General features: G+C 39.7%; 1 protein-coding gene across 1 annotated transcript; it reads left to right on the plus strand.

The window, feature by feature from the left end:
- Positions 1–393: 393 nt before the first annotated feature.
- Positions 394–20039, plus strand: gspt1.L (G1 to S phase transition 1 L homeolog). The gene is given in 14 exon segments (NM_001093491.1): positions 394–857; positions 3400–3441; positions 4038–4265; positions 5305–5338; positions 9039–9116; positions 10414–10594; positions 12291–12445; positions 13058–13198; positions 14677–14770; positions 15423–15503; positions 16163–16336; positions 16465–16554; positions 18129–18297; positions 18416–20039. Coding segments are annotated over 14 exon segments (1707 nt in total). The 5' UTR covers positions 394–670; the 3' UTR covers positions 18469–20039.
- Positions 20040–20310: the final 271 nt, after the last annotated feature.

The following is a 20310-nucleotide window of genomic DNA, read 5'->3' on the forward strand; positions in this document are numbered from 1 at the left end:
AAATGGGTTTAGGATTACCCAATGGCACATACTCCTAAAAAAGTATATTATTATGTATGAAAATGGTTTATTTACATGAAGCAGGGTTTTGCACGAGTTGTTTTATGCAATATCTTTTAATAGAGACCAACATTGTTGGGGGTATAGTTTTCCTATAATAAACGACTAGTGTGAGGTGTCTTTGAACTCGACGTCGAAACGAATCACCACCACCTAAAACTAGGGCTGGAGTGAATGAAGGGCGAAGACGCCATTCAGGAACTACATTGCCCACAATCACTTTCGGGACAAAGTAGGCGCGGCGTCTGGTCTCAGCTCCCGCAATGGAGGCTGGGATATATAGTTTCCCGAACGTCAATAGTCTCGCGACTGTCAGCGGAGTAGTGGGAGCGGGAAAACTACAGGGCCGGCGTGTCCCTACGTAGCGTTGCGTGACGTGCGCCGGCTTACGTGGTTGACGCCGCGGCAGCACACGAGGACTCGTTGAGAGCTAGTGCTGAGTCGGGTTAGTGCCGCGGTTTGCCGGCTGCCTCCTGGCTGTGTAAAAAACGGGTACAACATCTTTCCCTCCCACGCGGGAAGCTCTCCCCCCACCCTGCCGACCCCTTGTCCTACCGCTTCAGCTCCCCTGATAAAGCAGCTGGTATATCCCAACCCGACACACCCGGAAATGGACGCGATCGACTCGGCCCCAGACTCCTGGGAACAGACGGACATGGAGGCCACGGATCTGAATAATTCCATGGCCGCACTCAACGTGAACGCCAAGCCGTTTGTCCCCAATGTACACGCCGTAGAGTTTGTGCCGTCTTTCTTCATGGGCAGCGCGCCATCGGAGGAGGAGGAGCAGCATCATGGTAAAGAAAGGTGGATTGGGGGGAGGTGGGTTAACATTACGCAGGCCTCACCTTCGATGGCTGCCACCTGCTGATATGCAGCTCTCCTTCAGCTCATTGCCTTGTGGAGAACTGTAGTTCGGCAACTGGTGCCATAGGATGAAGTTTTCCTTTGAAGCCCGGTGTCAGACACCAGTCCTCTCCTCAGTCAGGCAGCTTGTCTGTGTTGTCTCTTTGTCGCTCACCCCAGGATCTACTCCATGGCTGTGCTACATATTTTAGCCTTGGAGGAGGCCTGCATGGGATACCTCTAATACCTTAAAGGAATTGCTCAGTATAAAAATAACAACTGGGTTAACAGGCTGTGTAAAATAAAAAAAATGCTTGTAATATAGTTAGTTGGCCAAAAATGTAATGTATAAAGGCTGGATGTGTAACATAATAGCCAGAACACTAATTCCTGCTTTTCAGCTCTCTTGTTTTCTACTGATTGGTCACTAGTCAGTAACCAATCAGTGACTTGAAAGGGGCCACATGGGTCATAACAGTTTGCTTTTGAATCTGTGCTGAATGCTAAGGATCAATTGCAAACTCACTGAACATTTATGTCCCCCTTTAAGTCACTGACTAACTCAGAGTTAAAGAGCTGAAAATCAGGAAGTAGTGTTCTTTCTATTATGTTAGACATCCAGTCACTCCAGCCTTTATACGTTACATTTTTGACTAACTATATTAGAAACATTTTTTTATCTATTTACCCAGTTTTTATTTTTACACTGAACTGTTCATTTAACTGTCCAACTGGAAAAGTAGCCTGCTGGAACCACTACAGGATCTATACCAGTGATCCCCAACCAGTAGCTCTTGAGTAACATTTTGCTCTCCAACCCCTCGGATGTTGCTCCCAGTGGCCTCAAAGCAGGTGCTAATTTTTGAATTCCAGGCTTGGAGGCAAGTTTTGGTTGCATAAGCCAAACAGAACCTCAATCTAGATTGACAATCCACATAGGGGGGGACCAAATGGCCAATCACAGCCCTTATTTGGGACCCCAAGAACATTTATTATGCTTGTATTGCTCCCCAACTCATTTTTCTTCTGAATGTTGCTCACAGGTTCAAAAGGTTGGGGATCCCTGATCTATACAGTCATATAGAAATCAATGTGTCATATATAGTATTTTAATGGAGGTGCAAACATAAGTGAAATGTAACTAAAGTTTTGTTTAAAAAAAATAGTATATAAAAAGTGCTCCCCTAAACAGTGTAACGCAGAAGTGTAAGTAAAATCAGAGAGGCTGTCAGTTTGTTGGGTACTCCCCATGCCATTGTTCTTTTTCTTAAAAATTACAGGGTCAGTGTTCTTTGCTTTATTCCCGGACATTTCCCTTTCCCAGGCAGTGTGAATGTATGTGTAGTACAGAATGTCTGTTGTATTGCATATGTGCCCGACTTCCGCGAGTAAAGAGGATGTCTGGGAAAGCAGAATAGATGGTGGTGCAGCACTGTGGGTCCAGTGCATGTTCTAAAGAAGAGGAATTGCTAATTAGAATTACTGGGGAAGTGGGGTGTGAATAGGTTTGCCACCTGACCTTTTTATTACCGGCCTGGCCAGTAAAAATGAAGCTTGACCCAATGCTAATAATAGGGAAAAAATCTAAATATACAAGAGGGCTAGTGAATGCTAGTTCCTAGTGGGGAAGAAAAGGACATTGTTGATGTCATGTAATCATACTCATGTTCTCCAGGACTTAAAGTGATACTGACCCTAAAAATTATTAAAAATATTAATGTACTTTATTGTTGTGCAGCACAACAGTACATTACATTTTCATTACTTTAAAACACTTTCATTTTTTGGTGTTAATTGTTCCTTTAAGGGGCTTGGGGCTTCCTGTTGCTTTCACCGAGAAACAGTCTGGTGCCATCCAGAGCTTTAGAATGTTGCTGATGGGAGAAGCGATTTAAATGCCTAGTGTGTTATAGGCTTATGAGTAATATTTATCTCTTGATGTGTTTAACATAGTGTTCTCCATTTGTTTTGTAGAATGTTTCCTACGTGCACATGAAGTGTTTAAAATGCCTCTCTCTGCCTGCTGATTTTAATGAAGCAGAAAAAAGTGGATCCGCTCTTGTCCATGGCTTTTTGTTGTTGCATTGCCAGGCACAGCTTCTCATCACTTTAGGAAGATACTGATTTTACCTAATCGCTAATATACAGCTACATATAACAATATAATATTGGAGTGGAGATTGGTCTGAGATGTCTGCTCCGCATAGGCGCACTCAGACCAGATGGGGAAAAACACGTCTGATAACAAACATGTTGCTTTTGGTTGGCTGATACTTAAGTCACAATTTTAAGGGTTTGTTTCCCTCTATCTCAATGATTAGGTAGAATCAGCGATGGGATTTGGCAGAATCCTAAATTAATTGTGGATTCATTGTATCTTTGGTTTATGTAAATTTACTAGCTGATTATACATTTTATTTATTTTGTTTTCTTGTTTACAAGGATAATTGTTGTAAAAAGTCAATCTTTACAATAGTTTTCTGTTGTCTACAGGTTCTGCCACTGCTGTTGGCATGGATGTTTCCGAGCCTGTTGGTAAGTGTAACAAGTTTGCAACTTTGTGGTCTTATTCCTATCCCAACAGCAACTTTGTTTTCCAACTTTTACTGTTTCTCAAAGCTGTCACTTTGTTTCTGAAAATTTCAGAAACTCAGTTCTGAAAATCAAAGATTAACAAAGGCTCCAGCTGGAAGCTGATTTGCTTTTAAAAGGATTTAGAATGGGACTTATAACTTTAGACTTTTCTCTGTTTTAGACAGGAAATACAGAAACTATACAAATTTGTTAATAAGAAGTTCAGAGCATAGAGCATGTGCTAAACGTATGTTGCCCCTTTAAGAAGTTAGCCCTGAAAAGCTCTAGATTCTTAGCAACATATCTCACAACAGTTTTTCCAAGTAATGTAAATTTTTACAGCCTGTTTTGGTAACCTATAATTTAAATTCAGTTCTACTGTTAAATGTTTAACAATACAGTACTTTTTTTATTCATATAGATCAGATGTTAAAAATTAACATTGATCTGCCTTATAATAACAATGCTGTGGGTAACTGCATTGGGTCAAGCAATGATAGCTGTATTAAAATGTATGATCTTTTTCTGCACTTAAACTAACATAAGGCTTCTTGTAGTGGAAAATGGGGAAACGGAGATGTCACCTGAAGAATCTTGGGATCACAAAGAAGATCCTATAGAAGCAGAACCAGGAGGTGGTTCTGAGGGCGATGGAGGGACTACAGAAGAAGGTTCCTCCGAAATGATTGAGGAAGAGGAGGAAATTCCAAAACCCAAAACAATTGTTGCACCCCCAGATGCCCCAAAGAAAGAACATGTAAATGTAGTGTTCATTGGACATGTAGGTACGTTTATGCTCTGCGTCATTTTTTTTCACAATATACTTCACATCTTTCTTTGGACAACTAGGAAAATATGAATATTTGTGTTGTTAACCTGGTAAAAGTGCCAGGTCATGCTCAAAAATTGGGTATTTCAGGAATTCCCACGTTCATTTGGAATTTTACAGTTATTTTTCTGCAGATAGGAATCCTGTCTGGGTCTCTCTTTCTCTGCAGTCCTGCTAACTGGATTTTTTTTTTTTTTGCGCTTTTGTGCCAAACTCTAGGTTTAGGCCAGAGAAAGGACATTTATGTTAAAATATTTTTTTAAATTTTTAGTGCGTCCTTATAAATGCGGGCCTGCTGTACTTGAAGGAGAAGGAAAGGCCTATTTAATTGGGGGTGGCAAAAAATCTTCCAGTGAGAGCCACGGAGTGATCGGCTTCTTTTTCCAAATTTCCTGGGGCAGACGCTTGCACAGTAGAATGAAATAGCCGACTTTTTCGTAAAAGTTCGGCTTTTTGCACTATTGTGCATGTGCTCCCGTGCGAAGAATGAAGTAAATACAATCACTTGGTGGTGCCTGACTTTTGGCACCCCCAAGTAAATGGATCCTTTCCTTCTCCCTTAATACAGTGGAATGCATGGTAAGAGTAGTTTCTGGTATTTTTCTGGTCAGGTGATGAGATTTGTCCTTTCCAGTCTGGGCACTTAGCAGGGGTCATTTTTGAAAAGATTTGTTTTCTGTGTTACTAGTAGATCTATATAGTAACCTGTTAACAAACATACTGTTTAGAATTGGTATCATGCATTGCATTTTGCATGCAGTTAAACATTTCAAGCAGAATTCATGCAGATGAATGCTATCTTTGCTGATACAAAGTGCCAGTTATGAGCTTACTAGATGCATCTATTGCACAGTAGTATAACACTTTGAGAGTTTTATATTTAATACTAGTAGAAATGTTTAAAATAGGCCTTGTCCTGAATACAAACTGCTTTATGTATGGATATGTTTGTAAGTGGTCCAACCGTTTATGGATATATTTGCTTCTTGTTTTAGATGCTGGTAAATCAACCATTGGTGGTCAAATCATGTAAGTAAATTTATTTTTGAACTCCTGTTGAATACCTGTACTTAAAATAAATTTAAGATCCAGTCGACCTATATTTATGCAGCAAGGGCAGCATATAATCTCTTGCTGACAGCAGGGTAACTAAGGAATCATATCTCCAATTAACTAGTTTGTGTGGCAGTTACTCTGTTTCTATGACATTAAAGCTGATGTTGCATGTGTCTTCACTTATCTCCCTGTGAGCTGACAATCATGGCATCTGCCTCTCTTGGTTTTCGATAATGCGTAACAGCATTTTCAGGGCAAAATACAGCCTGTGTGAGCACAGACGGGCATATATCAAGCCTGTCGGTTCTGGTGGATTGCAGTGGATACGCAGGTGAAGACATAAGCCTAAGACCCATGGCACGCCAACTTTTTCTCTTGCTTAGATGGGGGGGGGGGACACAGGAACCATGGAGATGAAGATCCTATTGCTTGGAGAAAGGACACTAAAAGGTTAAAGTGGCTCCTCCTCCTGCTCTGGATTTCATCCCCTGCCTACTTCCTCCAACGTCTGTTTTCTTTTAGTGTCTTTGGAAGGAGGACCGACACTATGTAGCTGGGAGAGGTGGTACAGTTTAGTATCAAGTACCATGCCACCAATGGGTCAGTGTTCTTTTTCCAGAGCCCCTCCAGCCAAGGATTTCATCCCAGGACATGTTCTAAACCTTTCTACTCTATGGAGGCTGCAGGCTGGGGGCTCCCACTACCCTGTGCACCTGGTTTCCGCTCTCCGGAGGCTGCACCAGCGGCCATCAAGAAGGGGAAACATGCAGTGCTCCCAACCTTCCTGTTGCAACGATCGGCTAGGAGAGGTTTTCAGGCTGAATTTTCTAGTCGAACAGGTACAACTTATTTTTCTCTGCAAGAGCAAGTACAGTGCAAAAACTCATCTAGCAGGAGTCAGCAGTAGGATCACTTCTCTTCAGCCTATCCTGCGAGCCAAGAGTATTTACAAAGATCATGGCTGTCGGCTTGGAGGAGTTATGACTACAGAGGGTAGGGGTCATTCCTTACCTGGACGACCACCTTGTCAAGGCACCTTTCGTGGCTCTGGCCATGAACCGTCTAGAGACAGTGATAACAACCTTGACTCACTTTGGATGGCAAATAGATTTCCATCCAAATCGTTCCATACCAGACCACAGAATACTTAGGGTTGGTTCTAGATAGAGGGGAAAAGCCTTCCTTCCTCAGGCCAAGATATCTTCCATTCAGAAGCAATTACTGACCCTCTTGAGGGCAGAGCAAGTACCGTTATGATCCGCCATGAGAGTCCTGGGGACAATGGTAGCCTGTCTTCTGGCAAATCCCTATGCACAACTACACACCAGATCTTTACAGAGGCTGACTTTACAACACCAGAGGGACCGTGCAAATCTCAACAGATTCCCTTATCAGATCTGGTTCGAGCGTCACTCACTTTATGGATTCGTCCGACAACACTGCGGATGGGAAAACCATTCCCCAGCCACAGATGGACAGTGGTCAAGACAGACGCCAGTCTACAGGGCTGGGGAGGAGTACTAGGAGATCAGACAGTACAGGGGAGCTGGACACTACAGGAGCAGCAACTCCTTATCAATATCCTCAAACTCAGAGCGATCCATTACTCATTGCTCCACTGGTCAGACAGTCTAAGAGCTCTGCCGGTAAGAATACAGTCGGACAATGTGACTGCGGCGGCCTAGATCAACCACCAAGGAGAAACAAGGAGCCAAGCGGCACTCGTGGAAAAAATTCTAAAATGGTCAGAAAAGACAGTACCAGCCATCTCCGCAGTTCACATTCCAGGAGTGGAAAACTGGATAGCGGATTTTATCAGCCACAAAACGATAGATCACGGCGAGTGGAGCTTTCACCCAGAGATGTTTCAACTGATTGTCAAGATGGGAACACCAGAAGTCGACTTGATGGCATCCAGGTACAAAAACAAACTTGTGGAGTTCATCACACTGGTGGTAATGTGGCCATTTCACCTAGTCTATATCTTTCCCCCATTGGCTCTGCTGCTAAGTGGGAGTAGAGGTGATACTGTTGCTGCCCTACTGGTCTCGTCGCACTTGGTTCGCAGAACTCATAAGGCTAGCAGTGGACCCACCATTTCATCTTCCAGACAGAAGGGACCGATTGTCCACCCAAATTCACAATGGCTGGGTTTAACGGCATGGCATTTGAAGCCAATTTCTGTACATATTTACCATAGGGTGTGGAGGACTTTCATATTTTGGTGTGAGTCCCATACAAAAGATTTGCAATGCTGGGACAAAGGTAACCTACTGCTATAACTTCATGGAGGGTTTGGACAAAGAGCTGGCACTCAGTTCATTGAAGGTTCCGGTGTCAACCCTATCCATTTTCTTTCAACAGCAGCTTTCATTGAGGCCAAATGTTGCTACATGGTGCATTACTATTGGCACCACCTTATCGTCACCCTATCCCTCCCTGGGATCTCAATTTGGTTCTCTGTTATGCATGATCATCCTTTTGAGCCACTGGAAGAAATTCCATTACCAATGTTGACAGTCAAGATGATTTTCCTTCTTGCTATCACGTCAGCCAGACAAGTCTCAGAATTGGCAGCCCTATCCCTATCATGTCGCCCCCTTACCTGATATTCCACAAGGACAAGGTGGTGTTGAGATCAACTCCCGAATTCTTCCTGAAAGTGCTGTCAGAATACCACCTTAACCAGGACCTGGTAATACCCTCCTTTTGTCTAGAACCAAAGACACAAACTGGGAAGAAATTACACACTTTGGATGGAGTGCGTTTTCTGTGCACTTACACTAAGACTACTAAGAGCATCATGAAGGTTGATAACTTTTTCTTCATACCAGAGGGACCAAGAAAGGGTCTCCGGGCTTCAAAAGTCACTATCGCAAGATGAATTAGATTGGCTTTCCTGAAGGCCTATGTAGTGAGAGATGAAACCACACCCTTCAGAGTTTGGGCGCATTCTACTTGATCTCTCAGCACTTCGTGGGCAATTCGCCACCAAGCTTCAGCGGAACAGGTCTGTAGGGCTGCAGTGTGGTTATCCATTCACACTTTTTTCTAAATTTCACAAGGTGCATACACTCGCCTCAGCCGAAGCAAGCTTTGGGAGGAAAGTGTTAGACGGTCATTCCTGAACACTAGGGATTCTAAATCTCCACCCTCATGGGTAGCTGTGGGACGTCCCCATGGTGCCTGTGTCCCCCAATCTAGGTAAGAGAAAAATAGATTTTTGTACTTACCGTTAAATCCTTTTCTCTTGACTTACATTGGGGGACACAGGCCTTCCCTCCCTCTATTAGTTCAAGAATATTCCGTTAGTTAAGTTAACTATTGTTCTGTTTCAAAATTTATGCGACCAGGCAAAAAGTTAGCACTCGGGTTGTCAGACTGTGCTTAGCTTGTCTTGGGGAGAGGCTCATTCTTCTGGGTTATAGTAGGGATAGTCATTTTTTCACCAGTGGATAAATGCCAGTTGCTCCATATAGCAGACATTCTGAGCAAAAGTTCCTTGTCCAGCTAAGCAAATGCCTGCTATGCCAACGGTCTAATAGTTAAAATAGATTTGAGGAAATTAATTGCATATGTAATCGGTCATTTTAATGCCTAGTCTGTTTTGGAAAATGGTTCTTATCTTATAATACCACCAAGTGCAAACCTTTGTCATGTCTTCCCATTTTAGGTATTTAACAGGCATGGTTGAAAAAAGAACTCTTGAAAAATATGAGAGGGAAGCCAAGGAGAAAAACAGAGAAACCTGGTAAGATTGATTAATAATAATGTGGTAATATGGTATAGTAATTGCAGCTAAGCTAAAATACCCTCTTTGATGTAAGGTCTGGCTTATGTATAAGTAAAATGTTTATTTTTTGATTTCTCAGGTGGTGTCTACCCTGAACTGACCATTTTGCTGCCCCCTTAAGGGGACAGAGAGAGAGACAACTTTAATTTCTCTGGCTTCAGGCAAACTGCCCAAAGGCTTCTCTTCACATTCTCATTTGTTGATGATTGTGCATTGTCTTAAGATTTTTAGGGCCTAATACCTTAAAGGGATACTGTCATTTTTTTTTTAAAATGAACCAGTTAATAGTGCTGCTCCAGCAGAATTCTGCACTGAAATCCATTTCTCAAAAGAGCACAGTTTTTTTTTTTATATTCAATTTTGAAATCTGACATGGGGCTAGACATTTTGTCAATTTCCCAGCTGACCCCAGTCATGTGACTTGTGCCTCTCTTTTGAGAAATGGATTTCAGTGCAGAATTCTACTGGAGCAGCACTATTAACTGATTCATTTTGGGGAAAAAAATTTTTTTCCCATGACAGTATCCCTTTAATAAATGCATCCGTTAATAGTGCTGCTCCAGACGGATTCTGCACTGAAATGTGTGAAATATGTGCAAACATATTTTTTAAATATAACTAAAATTTGGCATGTGACTGACATGATGTAATATCACCCCCCCCCCCCAGCAGCCCATTAGCAGCCTATTAACAGAACAATGGGCAGCTACCTGGCACCTCTGCTGAAGGATTTGTTTGCATTGCTCATTAGCGCCACCTAGTGGAAGAACCTGCTTGGCTGCTAGTCTCATATTTACCACTAGATGGGGATAGGGAGTACGACTTGGGTTGTGGTAAAATACTAGAAGGGGAGAAACAATCGCCGTCTCAAAGCAGTTCCATCCTGAAGTGCCAGCTACTTCTCAAAGCTCAGAATCAGACCACTGAGATGGCTGCCTCCACACCAATATTTCAGCTGAAAAAAAAAATTGTTGGTTCAAGAATAGTTTTAAATGGTAGGGTGAATTATTTGCAATGTAAACAGTGTAATTTAGAAATAAAAAGAGAATCATGACCGAATACTTTTAAAATGAAAACTCCTTTGTTACTTGGGTAGAGATACATTTTTTTTTTCTATCCATAAAGAGCTTACAGCAAGCATTTATGAATTAATATTGATTTACCGTTCCATTTCTTTTATGTTTTAATCATGTGCAAATATTTTGCTTGTTGGAATTAAGGATATGTAGTTATAGATATGTCCATATCTTGCCAGGTATTTGTCGTGGGCTTTAGACACGAATCAGGAAGAACGAGACAAAGGAAAAACTGTAGAGGTTGGTCGGGCCTATTTTGAAACGGAGAAAAAGCACTTTACTATCCTAGACGCCCCAGGCCACAAGAGCTTTGTTCCAAATATGATAGGGGGTGCTTCTCAAGCTGACCTTGCTGTTTTGGTAAGAGACATTAATGTAATATGACCATGCAATATTTGAAGTTTTGTGCGTTTGAATCCTCAAGTTCTTTTTCGCTGTGCATATAGTTTAACAACTACTACATCACTTGATTGGATTTTAAGTAGCATCTTCTGCAACAGCTTTAGTGTACGAGATTAAAAAGGCTTTGTATATAAGCGTAATAAACATATTGTAAATGTAGACCAAAACTCAGGAAAAACAGACGGCACTTCTGAAAAATGGGATTTATTGGGGTTCCTGCAGAATAACCTTACGCGTTTCGGGAGTTATCCCTTAGTCATATTGTAAATGTACATTTATTAAAAATTTTGCAGCATTTCAGTCATTCTTGTTTGAACAGCTTTCCTTTGTACTCTGACAGCCATTTGAAGGGATCTTCCTTTACTTCTTAAAATAGATATTTGGGATTATGCTTAGAATGCCATTAAGTATGAAAACTGTGATTGTTTTTGTTTGGCCTTACAACAGACCAAAGTTTAGCTGACAAACAGCCACAGTTTTTGTACTTTCTGGCAGTCTGAGCATGGAGCCAAAAATTCCAGTGTAGCGAGGGCACAGGGGGAAGCAATATAAAAAAAATAGTTGTCCTTGAACAGTGCAGCATTTTTATATGTAAATTGGTGATGTGTGTGTGTGTGTGTGTGTGTGTGTGTGTGTGGAGATGAAAATTGATTTTTTGTTTTATGACTAGATCCCCTTTAATATTTAGACTAGAGACTTAGACCAGAAATCAGAGCCTGAATTTTTTTTTCTGTATCTACATTTTTGCTTAGTTATATACCACAACATCATGGTGAAAACTATATCCCCAAACAATGTAGGTCTGTATAAAAATATATTGCTTTAAACAACTCATGTAAAATGTATACCAGCCATTTTCATAATATAAATTTTTAGTAGTATTTACCTTTGGTAATCTTAAATAGAAAATTGCCATTTTAAAAAATGTGGACCGCCCCCTGAGATCCTATGATTCACGGTGCACACAAACAAATCATACATGTTAGGTCTCGAGCCAATTAATGGAGAAAGTTCTGTCTTGCTTCCACACTTCTTTCTGATACAGTTAGAGCTACATGTCAGGTGATCTCTGAGGGAGCACAGAGAATATCATAAAATGGGGACTCAAGGGAAAACGTAGAAGGCAATATTTACTTTAATGTATTTTCTGGTTTGGTAAGATTATTGCCACTTAATATGATGTAAGCTATCTGTTGCTGAAGTATTCATTTTGGAGGTATAGTTTTCCTTTAAGGCCAATTAAATGGACTTGACTAGAACATAGGTAAATATTTTAAACTAGACTATATATATTGTGTGTTCATATCCATGGTTTTAATGGTCCATTTGCGATTACTCTATCTTATGCAAGCTAAGTGGGAGGTTTTTGAAAAAGTCTAATGTAACACCTCCCAAGGGTACAAGCGATATCATCGCAGAAAGTAATGTTTTACTTGAAGAGACCCCAGGTTAGACAAGGCCAAGGCATTTTGAAGAGATTTGTTGCAGATTGTAAGCCAGATCTACAGCGGGCAACTATACCCTTACACTTAGAATCAAGTACAGCAGAGAAACGTGACAATCTGTATTGTGATAAGCGCTATGCTACATTTTTTTACAAATTCTTTGTGCACATATATGCAAATCATCATCTGAACAACAATTATTGTTATAGGTCATATCTGCAAGAAAAGGAGAATTTGAAACTGGCTTTGAAAAAGGAGGACAGACCAGAGAACATGCTATGTTAGCAAAGACAGCTGGTGTAAAACATTTAATAGTTCTCATTAATAAAATGGATGATCCAACAGTGAATTGGAGCAATGACAGGTATGTCTTGTAACCGCAAATGTTAGCAACTGAAACATTTTTATAATCTAGTTTTAATAGATTCTAGAAGATGAGCAAAAATGTCCTTTCTTAAAAGGCCAAGAGAATTTTACATTATCTTGTCTAGTAGATGCAAGTTTGGTTTCCTTTTTCCTGTGTGTTGTAGCCCATCCAAGCTTTCATTTTGTCTTCATACTTGCGTGATCTTCACTGGCTTTAGGCAAAATTTGTGCAAATCACTCATCTTAGAATTTCTTTATTTGCTTCTATCTACAAGGATGTATAATTATCAGGTCAAAGTTTGTTACATTCAAGGAGTGGCAGTAATCCTACATTCTCTATGGTAGTTGACTAAAATGTGTTGCCAATAATTAGTTTATTTGTAGATGCTACATGAACAGATGTAATCTTAAGATGTTTAAAAAAAAAAAAATCGTTTTTTTTGCTTTACTGCTCCTATAATATAATTTGGCCCAAGAGCAGGTTGCTGTGCAGAATGGTTCTGCCCTTGCTGTTTTCACAATTATTAATCTGTTTGTTTTTTATTTGATGTAAAAAAAAATGTTTCATCCATTCTTTCTCTGTGTGAGGTTAAAAACATTTATTTTGCAGATATGAAGAATGTAAAGAAAAACTAGTGCCGTTTTTGAAGAAAGTTGGTTTCAACCCCAAAAAAGATATTTATTTCATGCCATGTTCAGGGCTTACCGGAGCTAACCTGAAAGAACCAGTGGAAGCATGCCCATGGTACATGTAAGTAGAGAAGTGCATGCAAGATTTCCAGATTCATACTGGGTATGAGTGGAGCAGAGCTGGAGAAAAACATTTGAGGGATTGATTGGGGGAGGGGGGGTTGATACATTTGGGGCATTCTCTTGCAGAGTTCTGCGGGACACAGGGACCATGGACACTAGAAAGAGAGAGGGGAAGTCGCCTTCCTTACTGCTACCATATCCCTATCGGTTCAGTTTGTACTAGTGTCATTGAGACAGGACATACTGGGGGTCATTTATAAACAATGGGCACATTTGCTATGGGCTGTAACTAGGGTTGCCACCTGGCCAGTATTTTACCAGCCTGGCCGGTAAAAATGATGGTTGATCCCAATGTTATTAATAGGGGAAAAAAATAATATATAGGAAGGCCGGTATTTTCTTCCAGAAAAGGTGGCAACCCTAGCTGTAACCCACAGAAAATCAGATGGTTTTTCAGTGCTCAACATGCAGCAGGCTGAAAAAAAGGAAAACACTGGTTGCTATGGGTTACTGCCCAGGTGCAAATTTCCAGTGTTTATAAATGAGTCCCCACAGCCTTGTCACAGACTTACTGCATCCAGCTTTCCTTATTCTGGCACCGGATTAGTAGTGTCTAATGTGGCTTCCCCCTTCATGGGATATTCAGGGCTGGTGCTATTAAGACTTCAATGAAGCAAGCCACACAGTATGCCAAACCCTACCACATAGGTTCTCTGTCTGTCCAGCACCATCAGCCTACAAGCGTTGAAAACAGAGGCTTGTGGCTGTCCAAGACATCCTACTAGTCCTGTAAGTATGCTCTTCCTCTGCTCTCGTATGTCTTGTGATTTTAATAGAGTGAGCTCTAATGCATCTTCTAGGCAAAAGGAACCCCCTATAAGATATATTGAATCTAACTCAATGAATATCAGACACCCAGCTCCTGAATGAAGAAAAACAGATGCTGAGAGAGGAATAGTGAAGATAAACTTGATTATTTCAGTACATTACGGATTGTATTTAGTTTCTTATTTCAGTGTGCTGAAGGTTATATTACATTTTGCTTATTGCAATAGTTCCCCTTTAATTATTCCTGTTGTACTCTATCTTTGTTATGCAAAACTGACCCAATAGGGATATGGTAGAGGGGTATAGCAGTAGGGGAGCAGCCTCTCTCTCCCCCTCCCTCCTAGTGGAGGAAGCTATGCCCCATGGTCCCTGTGTCCCACAGACGTCTGAAGAAAAAGGGATTTAATTGTGAGTAACACAAAATCCCCTTTTTTAGGTACTGCCAGTCCAAGTAAATGGCCACTACCCCTTCAGTTGATTCTGTCAGTAGGACACCAACTAAGTGAGGAATTCTGTAAGTTCCAACCTCATAACAGTGGACTGGATCACCGCATGTGTGTTTGATCAGAGATTCTGCTGTCATAATGATCTCTTGTTAATTTGTGTGTGATGGAATATTTTAAGCAACATTTTTTTCTTCTCCTCTAGTGGCTTGCCATTTATTCCATATCTGGATAGTTTGCCAAACTTTAATAGATCGGTTGATGGGCCTGTCCGACTGCCAATTGTTGATAAGTACAAGGTGCGTACATTTTTTATTTAGACTCGGATAAAAGACTTTTTTTTCTGTATGTACTCTTAAGCTTTTTGTTTTAAATCTTGTGGACTACTGATCTGGTTTTATGAAAATTGGATTTACCTATTTACACCATTCCCCTGTATTGTGGCATGAACTGTATACCTTTTTTTATGTAATTTTATCAACCTGTGCATGGATTCATATTACAGGTATGGGATCTGTTGTCCGGAAAAATGTTCTAAAGAGACCTCAGAATTATGGAAAGGCTGTCTCCCATAGACTCCGTAGCTTGTACTTGATCCAAACCAAGATCTAATTAATCCTTATTGGAAGCAGAATCAGCCTATTGGGTTTATTTAATGTTTACATGATTTTATAGTAAACGTAAGATATGAAAATCCAAATTACCATCTGTTATCCAGAAAACTCCGGGTCCGGAGCATTCTGGATAACCGGTCTCATTCCTGTATTCTATAGAAGTGTAATTATTTATATCTGCATTGTCAATCTGTGAAACTGATGCTAACATACTGAGAAATGAGTGGAGCCTTGTTTGGGCTCTTGCGTTTTAATTTTCCTTAAAATTTAAAGAAGCAAGATCTGTTTCTTGTAACACTTGTATTACATGTATTTGTTTTTTGTTTTTTGTTTTCAGGATATGGGAACAGTGATTCTAGGAAAGCTAGAATCTGGTTGCATTTGTAAAGGACAGCAGCTTGTCATGATGCCAAACAAGGTAAAAATTTTGCAAGTGTATAAACCTATGATATTTGCTGTGCAATCCTTTCTTGGAAATGAATATTCAGTTCTATTTAAGAAGCATTTTTAGGTGATTGATTAAAAATTATGTGTACCCATATTTTGTGTTGCTTTTCTTCACACTGGTTCCTGGTCTTGTTTATTCATCTCTGGTTCAATCCAGATTAGATTGTTTTCATACAGGTTTTTCAGATGCAGCTTTATTTTCCCAAAATTGTACTACACAGTGCTAAACCTGTGTATGTTTTAGATAAGAATGAACTCTCAGGGCTGCACATTTTTATCTGATCATTCACATTTTTCTATTCAAAATTTTAAAATGTCAGTATAAATGTATCCAGTATAGGTAAATCTAAAACAACTTGGCTTGCTGAGTAATCATTGAAGACGTTTCACTACTCATCCAAGCAGCTTCTTCAGTTCAATTGCTCGGATGAGTAGTGAAACGTCTTCAAAGATTACTCAGCAAGCCAAGTTGTTTTAGATTTACCTATACTAGATATACCATGACCTGGATGAATGAAAATCTTCATAGTCCTATCGTCAGTATACCGTAAATGATTTTAGAGTGGGGGAAAAAAACAGAAATGCAGACGCTAGGTTTTCTCCATCTCCCATTATTTTGTTTTTCTACAGCACACTGTTGAAGTGCTCAGCCTACTTTCTGATGAAGTAGAGACAGAGCTTGTAGCACCAGGTGAAAACCTGAAGCTACGACTCAAAGGCATAGAAGAGGAAGAAATCCTGCCAGGATTTATTCTGTGTGACCCTAACAACGTTTGTCATTCTGGCCGTACATTTGATGCCCAGGTAAGAGATTTAGAACACGCATGACTGTCTTTTAATAGAAGCTGCAGTTGTAGAAATTACGCTATACTCTATTGCCATGATCTGTCATGTTCATATTTTACAGTTAAACATTTTATTCTGTTTTTCAGATTGTGATAATTGAGCACAAATCTATCATCTGCCCTGGTTACAATGCAGTGCTACATATTCATACCTGTATTGAAGAAGTCGAAATAACAGTATGTTTATTTTATACAGTTATTTTCAGTAATTTACACATTGCTGTAAAAAAAGGGAAACAGTCTGAAGCAGGCACCTATAACTACATGTAGATGGTTATATTTATTTTTTTTAAAATTTGTTTTTATTAACTTTATTCAAAAAGACATACAAAAGTACAGAAGAAAACACAAGAGTGTCTTACAATTGGTTACCTAGGATAGTCAAAGGTTACATATTAGGTACATCAAGGCGACATGCATGCATTTACTTCATAAGGAGCAATTCAACCAGCCCTAAGTCATTGCGTGGTGCACATGAGTGGCGGTGTCAGGCAGCTCAAGCCAAGGACCCCATATTTTTTGGAATTTTAGATGGTTATATTTATAAGCAATTAATTATCAATTGGTTACTTTTTGATGAGCAACGCTCCAATTTGGCCCTTCAGCAGTTATCTGTTTGCTAGGGATCAATTTACTCAGGAAAAATAATGGTGTCGTTTTTGTTGCTAATCTTTAAAAATAATGTGAATGAAATAGAGAAGGTCCAGAGAAAAGCTGCTGAGTTGTTAAAGGAGAACTAAAACCTAAAAATTAATATGGCTACAAATGCCGTATTTTATATACTGAACATATTACACCAGCCTAAAGTTTCAGCTTGTCAATAGCAGCAATGATCCAGGACTTCAAACTTGTCACAGGGGGTCACCATCTTGGAAAGTGTCTGTGACACTCACATGCTAAGTGGGCTCTGAGCAGCTGTTGAGAACCTGAGCTTTGGGTCGTCTCTAATTATCAAGTAGAAAATGAGGTTTCCCTGTAATAAAAGCTGATGCTACAGGGCTGATTATTAAATTCTGATGCTAGTTGCACTGGTTTCTGTGCTGTCGTGTAGTAATTGTCTATTAATTACTAATCAGCCTTATACTGTGACATTGCTATCTTCTGTGTACTGTATATTGTGAGTGGGTCCCTAAGCTCAGTAAGTGACAGCAACACAGAACATGTGCAGTGAATCAGCAGAAAAGAAGATGGGGAGCTACTGGGGCATCTTTGGAGACACAGATCTTTACTGTTAAAGGGCTGTGGTTGCCTTGGGCTGGTACAGAAACCCAAAACATAATGTACAACATTTTTAGCTACTTATTTAGTTAGCTTTAGTTCTCCTTTAATGGCCTTCGTTATGAGGAAAGGTTGGCTGTTTATATGCTGGAAAGAAGGTGATTAGGGTAGGTTTACCAGATAATTTAAGAATTTGGGGACACATCTAATGCATGTTGCACGGATGTACTGATTGTGTATAAATCAAATTGCAATCACTGAGTCACTTAACTGTATTTTCTACATGATTTACACGATGAGGGCAACTTTATTTGAGTTTCCCAAAATGAATGGCACTCTATGTTTTATTGCACTGGAGTGTGACAAAAATCCCATTTATCTGGGACCAGTTAGGAAGTATCTTGTAATTGGGTCCACTGGGTCAAATTTTGGGCAGCCATGCTTATAGGATTCAGTTGATCAAAAGTGTTCTCTGAAATAAAGTTGGACCCACAGGAAGTGGTGCAGATCTAATGATCTTTGTCTCTCAATAGGCCTTAATCTGTTTGGTAGACAAAAAATCAGGAGAAAAAAGTAAGACGAGACCCCGATTTGTAAAGCAAGACCAAGTATGCATTGCCCGTCTAAAGACAGCCGGAACAATTTGCCTTGAAACATTCAAAGATTTCCCCCAGATGGGACGATTTACCTTAAGAGATGAAGGTGAGTGCAAGTCACACTGCTGTGTAAAAGCTACTTTGCATTGTATTGAGTCCTGTAATGCTTTCATTCTTTATTCCTTTGTTAATCATGCCCCCTTCCCTTTTTTGGTTTCATTCAGGTAAGACCATTGCAATTGGGAAGGTCTTGAAACTGGTTCCAGAAAAGGACTAAGCTTCTGAATGCTGCACAATACTGTGTGGAAAATTGACTCTACAGAAGCCTACTTCACATTGCCTTCTTGTGTTCTGCCCATTGACAAAATGATTATCCAAGACCAGTTTCACAGCAGAAATATGTCCACATTGTCAGCTTTCTCATATTGAGAGCTCTGCTATGCCACTGTTCAATTTCCCTCCCTGAACATTATTCCACCCTTCTAAATTCCACTTCCTAGGAGAGATTTGGCAATAGCTTCATAAGTTATGTGGACTAAATTGCCTACAATAATGAAAAACCTAAGAATTTTTTTTTCTTTTTAAACAAGTACATGCAATATCACTCTTTCCTCGTCTCTAGAACGAGACAACTTTTAATCCTAAGCATATTATTCAAAAATGTGCGAATGTGTGAGCACGTTACAAAGACAAACTACCATGTTAATAAAATATTCAAGTTCAAACCCTTTTCGGTATTTGAATTGCTTTTGAATACATTTTTTTTTTTACCTGAATGTAACATTGCTGCATTAACTTTTTAACGTTCCAAGTAAACGATTAATATGTTGGCTTGGATTTTTTTTTTCTAAATGACCCCTAACCCAAAACACTTTTTTTTTTTTTTTTACCTGTAAACAATTTGGCCCACTTATTTAAACTCCTTTAAAGCGACCTACGTTGTACGCAAACTTGAACAGCGCTTTGGTTAAATTTTAAGTCGAAACAAAATTAGCATTATGAAGTTAGAGTATCATTTTGGATAATATGGGGGCATCTATAAATGCTAAGGAGACTTGTTACCTAGCTTCATTCTGCCATAAAAATAAATCTGAATTTACGGAATCACATGTATGGCTCTGAAGAATATTTTTTATTTAATTTTTTTTTTTTTTTTTTAATTTACATAAGTCATTAGTGGCTGCTGAGCTACAATTCAGATCGTGAAGACTGCTGTTCTCAGTTCCAGTTCAGTCTTTTGTGTTGTTGGAGATAAGGCTTGACTTGACCTATTTGCTGCTTAAAAAAACCAGTCTGAGATGAGCAGTGGACTATCAATATTGAGCTCCTATGAGTTTGCACATTGAATAAGTGATATAGTCCTGTTGTCTGTATTCTCTGCATATCAAGAGTTAAGCTTTTTTCTAGAGCTGAAAGCAATTTCTCTGGTAATTAGAAACGAACAATAAAACAATGTCCCCTGTAAAACCCTCGACCACCATGATTTAAAAGAGCAATAGATTAGCTATTTTTAATTGGGTGATTGGAATTCTAAGCATCCCCCAAACACTTTTAGGAGGGAAAGTGCAATACCTTTTATTTTCTAAGTGGTGGTGTTTCCCTCCTTGGCTGTTTTTCCTTCACTGTAAAGTGTTTTTCCATAAAGACAGCTGGAAAGTTTCAGGATTTAGTGAACCCAATATTTGTTTTAACTGTGGATCTTAATTTTTTTCCCCCCTGTTCATTTCACCAATGAGGCTACATTGTAAGGCCAGAGAAAACTTGTCCTTCAGTTTCAAATGATTACTGATTACTCTTGTAGCTGCCGTAATGCATGAAATGGAAATAAATTTTATTATGTCAGCAAAACTGTGGGATTTCATTTTTTTTTTTAAATATATACATAACGTTCAGATAAAATGTATTTTTATTTTAAGGTAAATACCAAAACACTCATGTATGCTGCTTTTTTTTTTTAATAAGAAAATCAAAATTCACATTTTAAAGAAGGAAATTCATCTTGTACTTGGGGGAGCCAAATGTTAGGCACTCCCAAGTGATTGTATTGACTTACCTGAAACCCCGGGCCGGTGCTTCTATCAGCAGAAAACTGCACCAGCCTGGGGTTATTCCACAGAGC

The sequence above is a fragment of the Xenopus laevis genome, chromosome 9_10L, assembly GCF_017654675.1.
Source record: "Xenopus laevis strain J_2021 chromosome 9_10L, Xenopus_laevis_v10.1, whole genome shotgun sequence".
In the NCBI taxonomy this organism is placed as follows: domain Eukaryota; kingdom Metazoa; phylum Chordata; class Amphibia; order Anura; family Pipidae; genus Xenopus; species Xenopus laevis.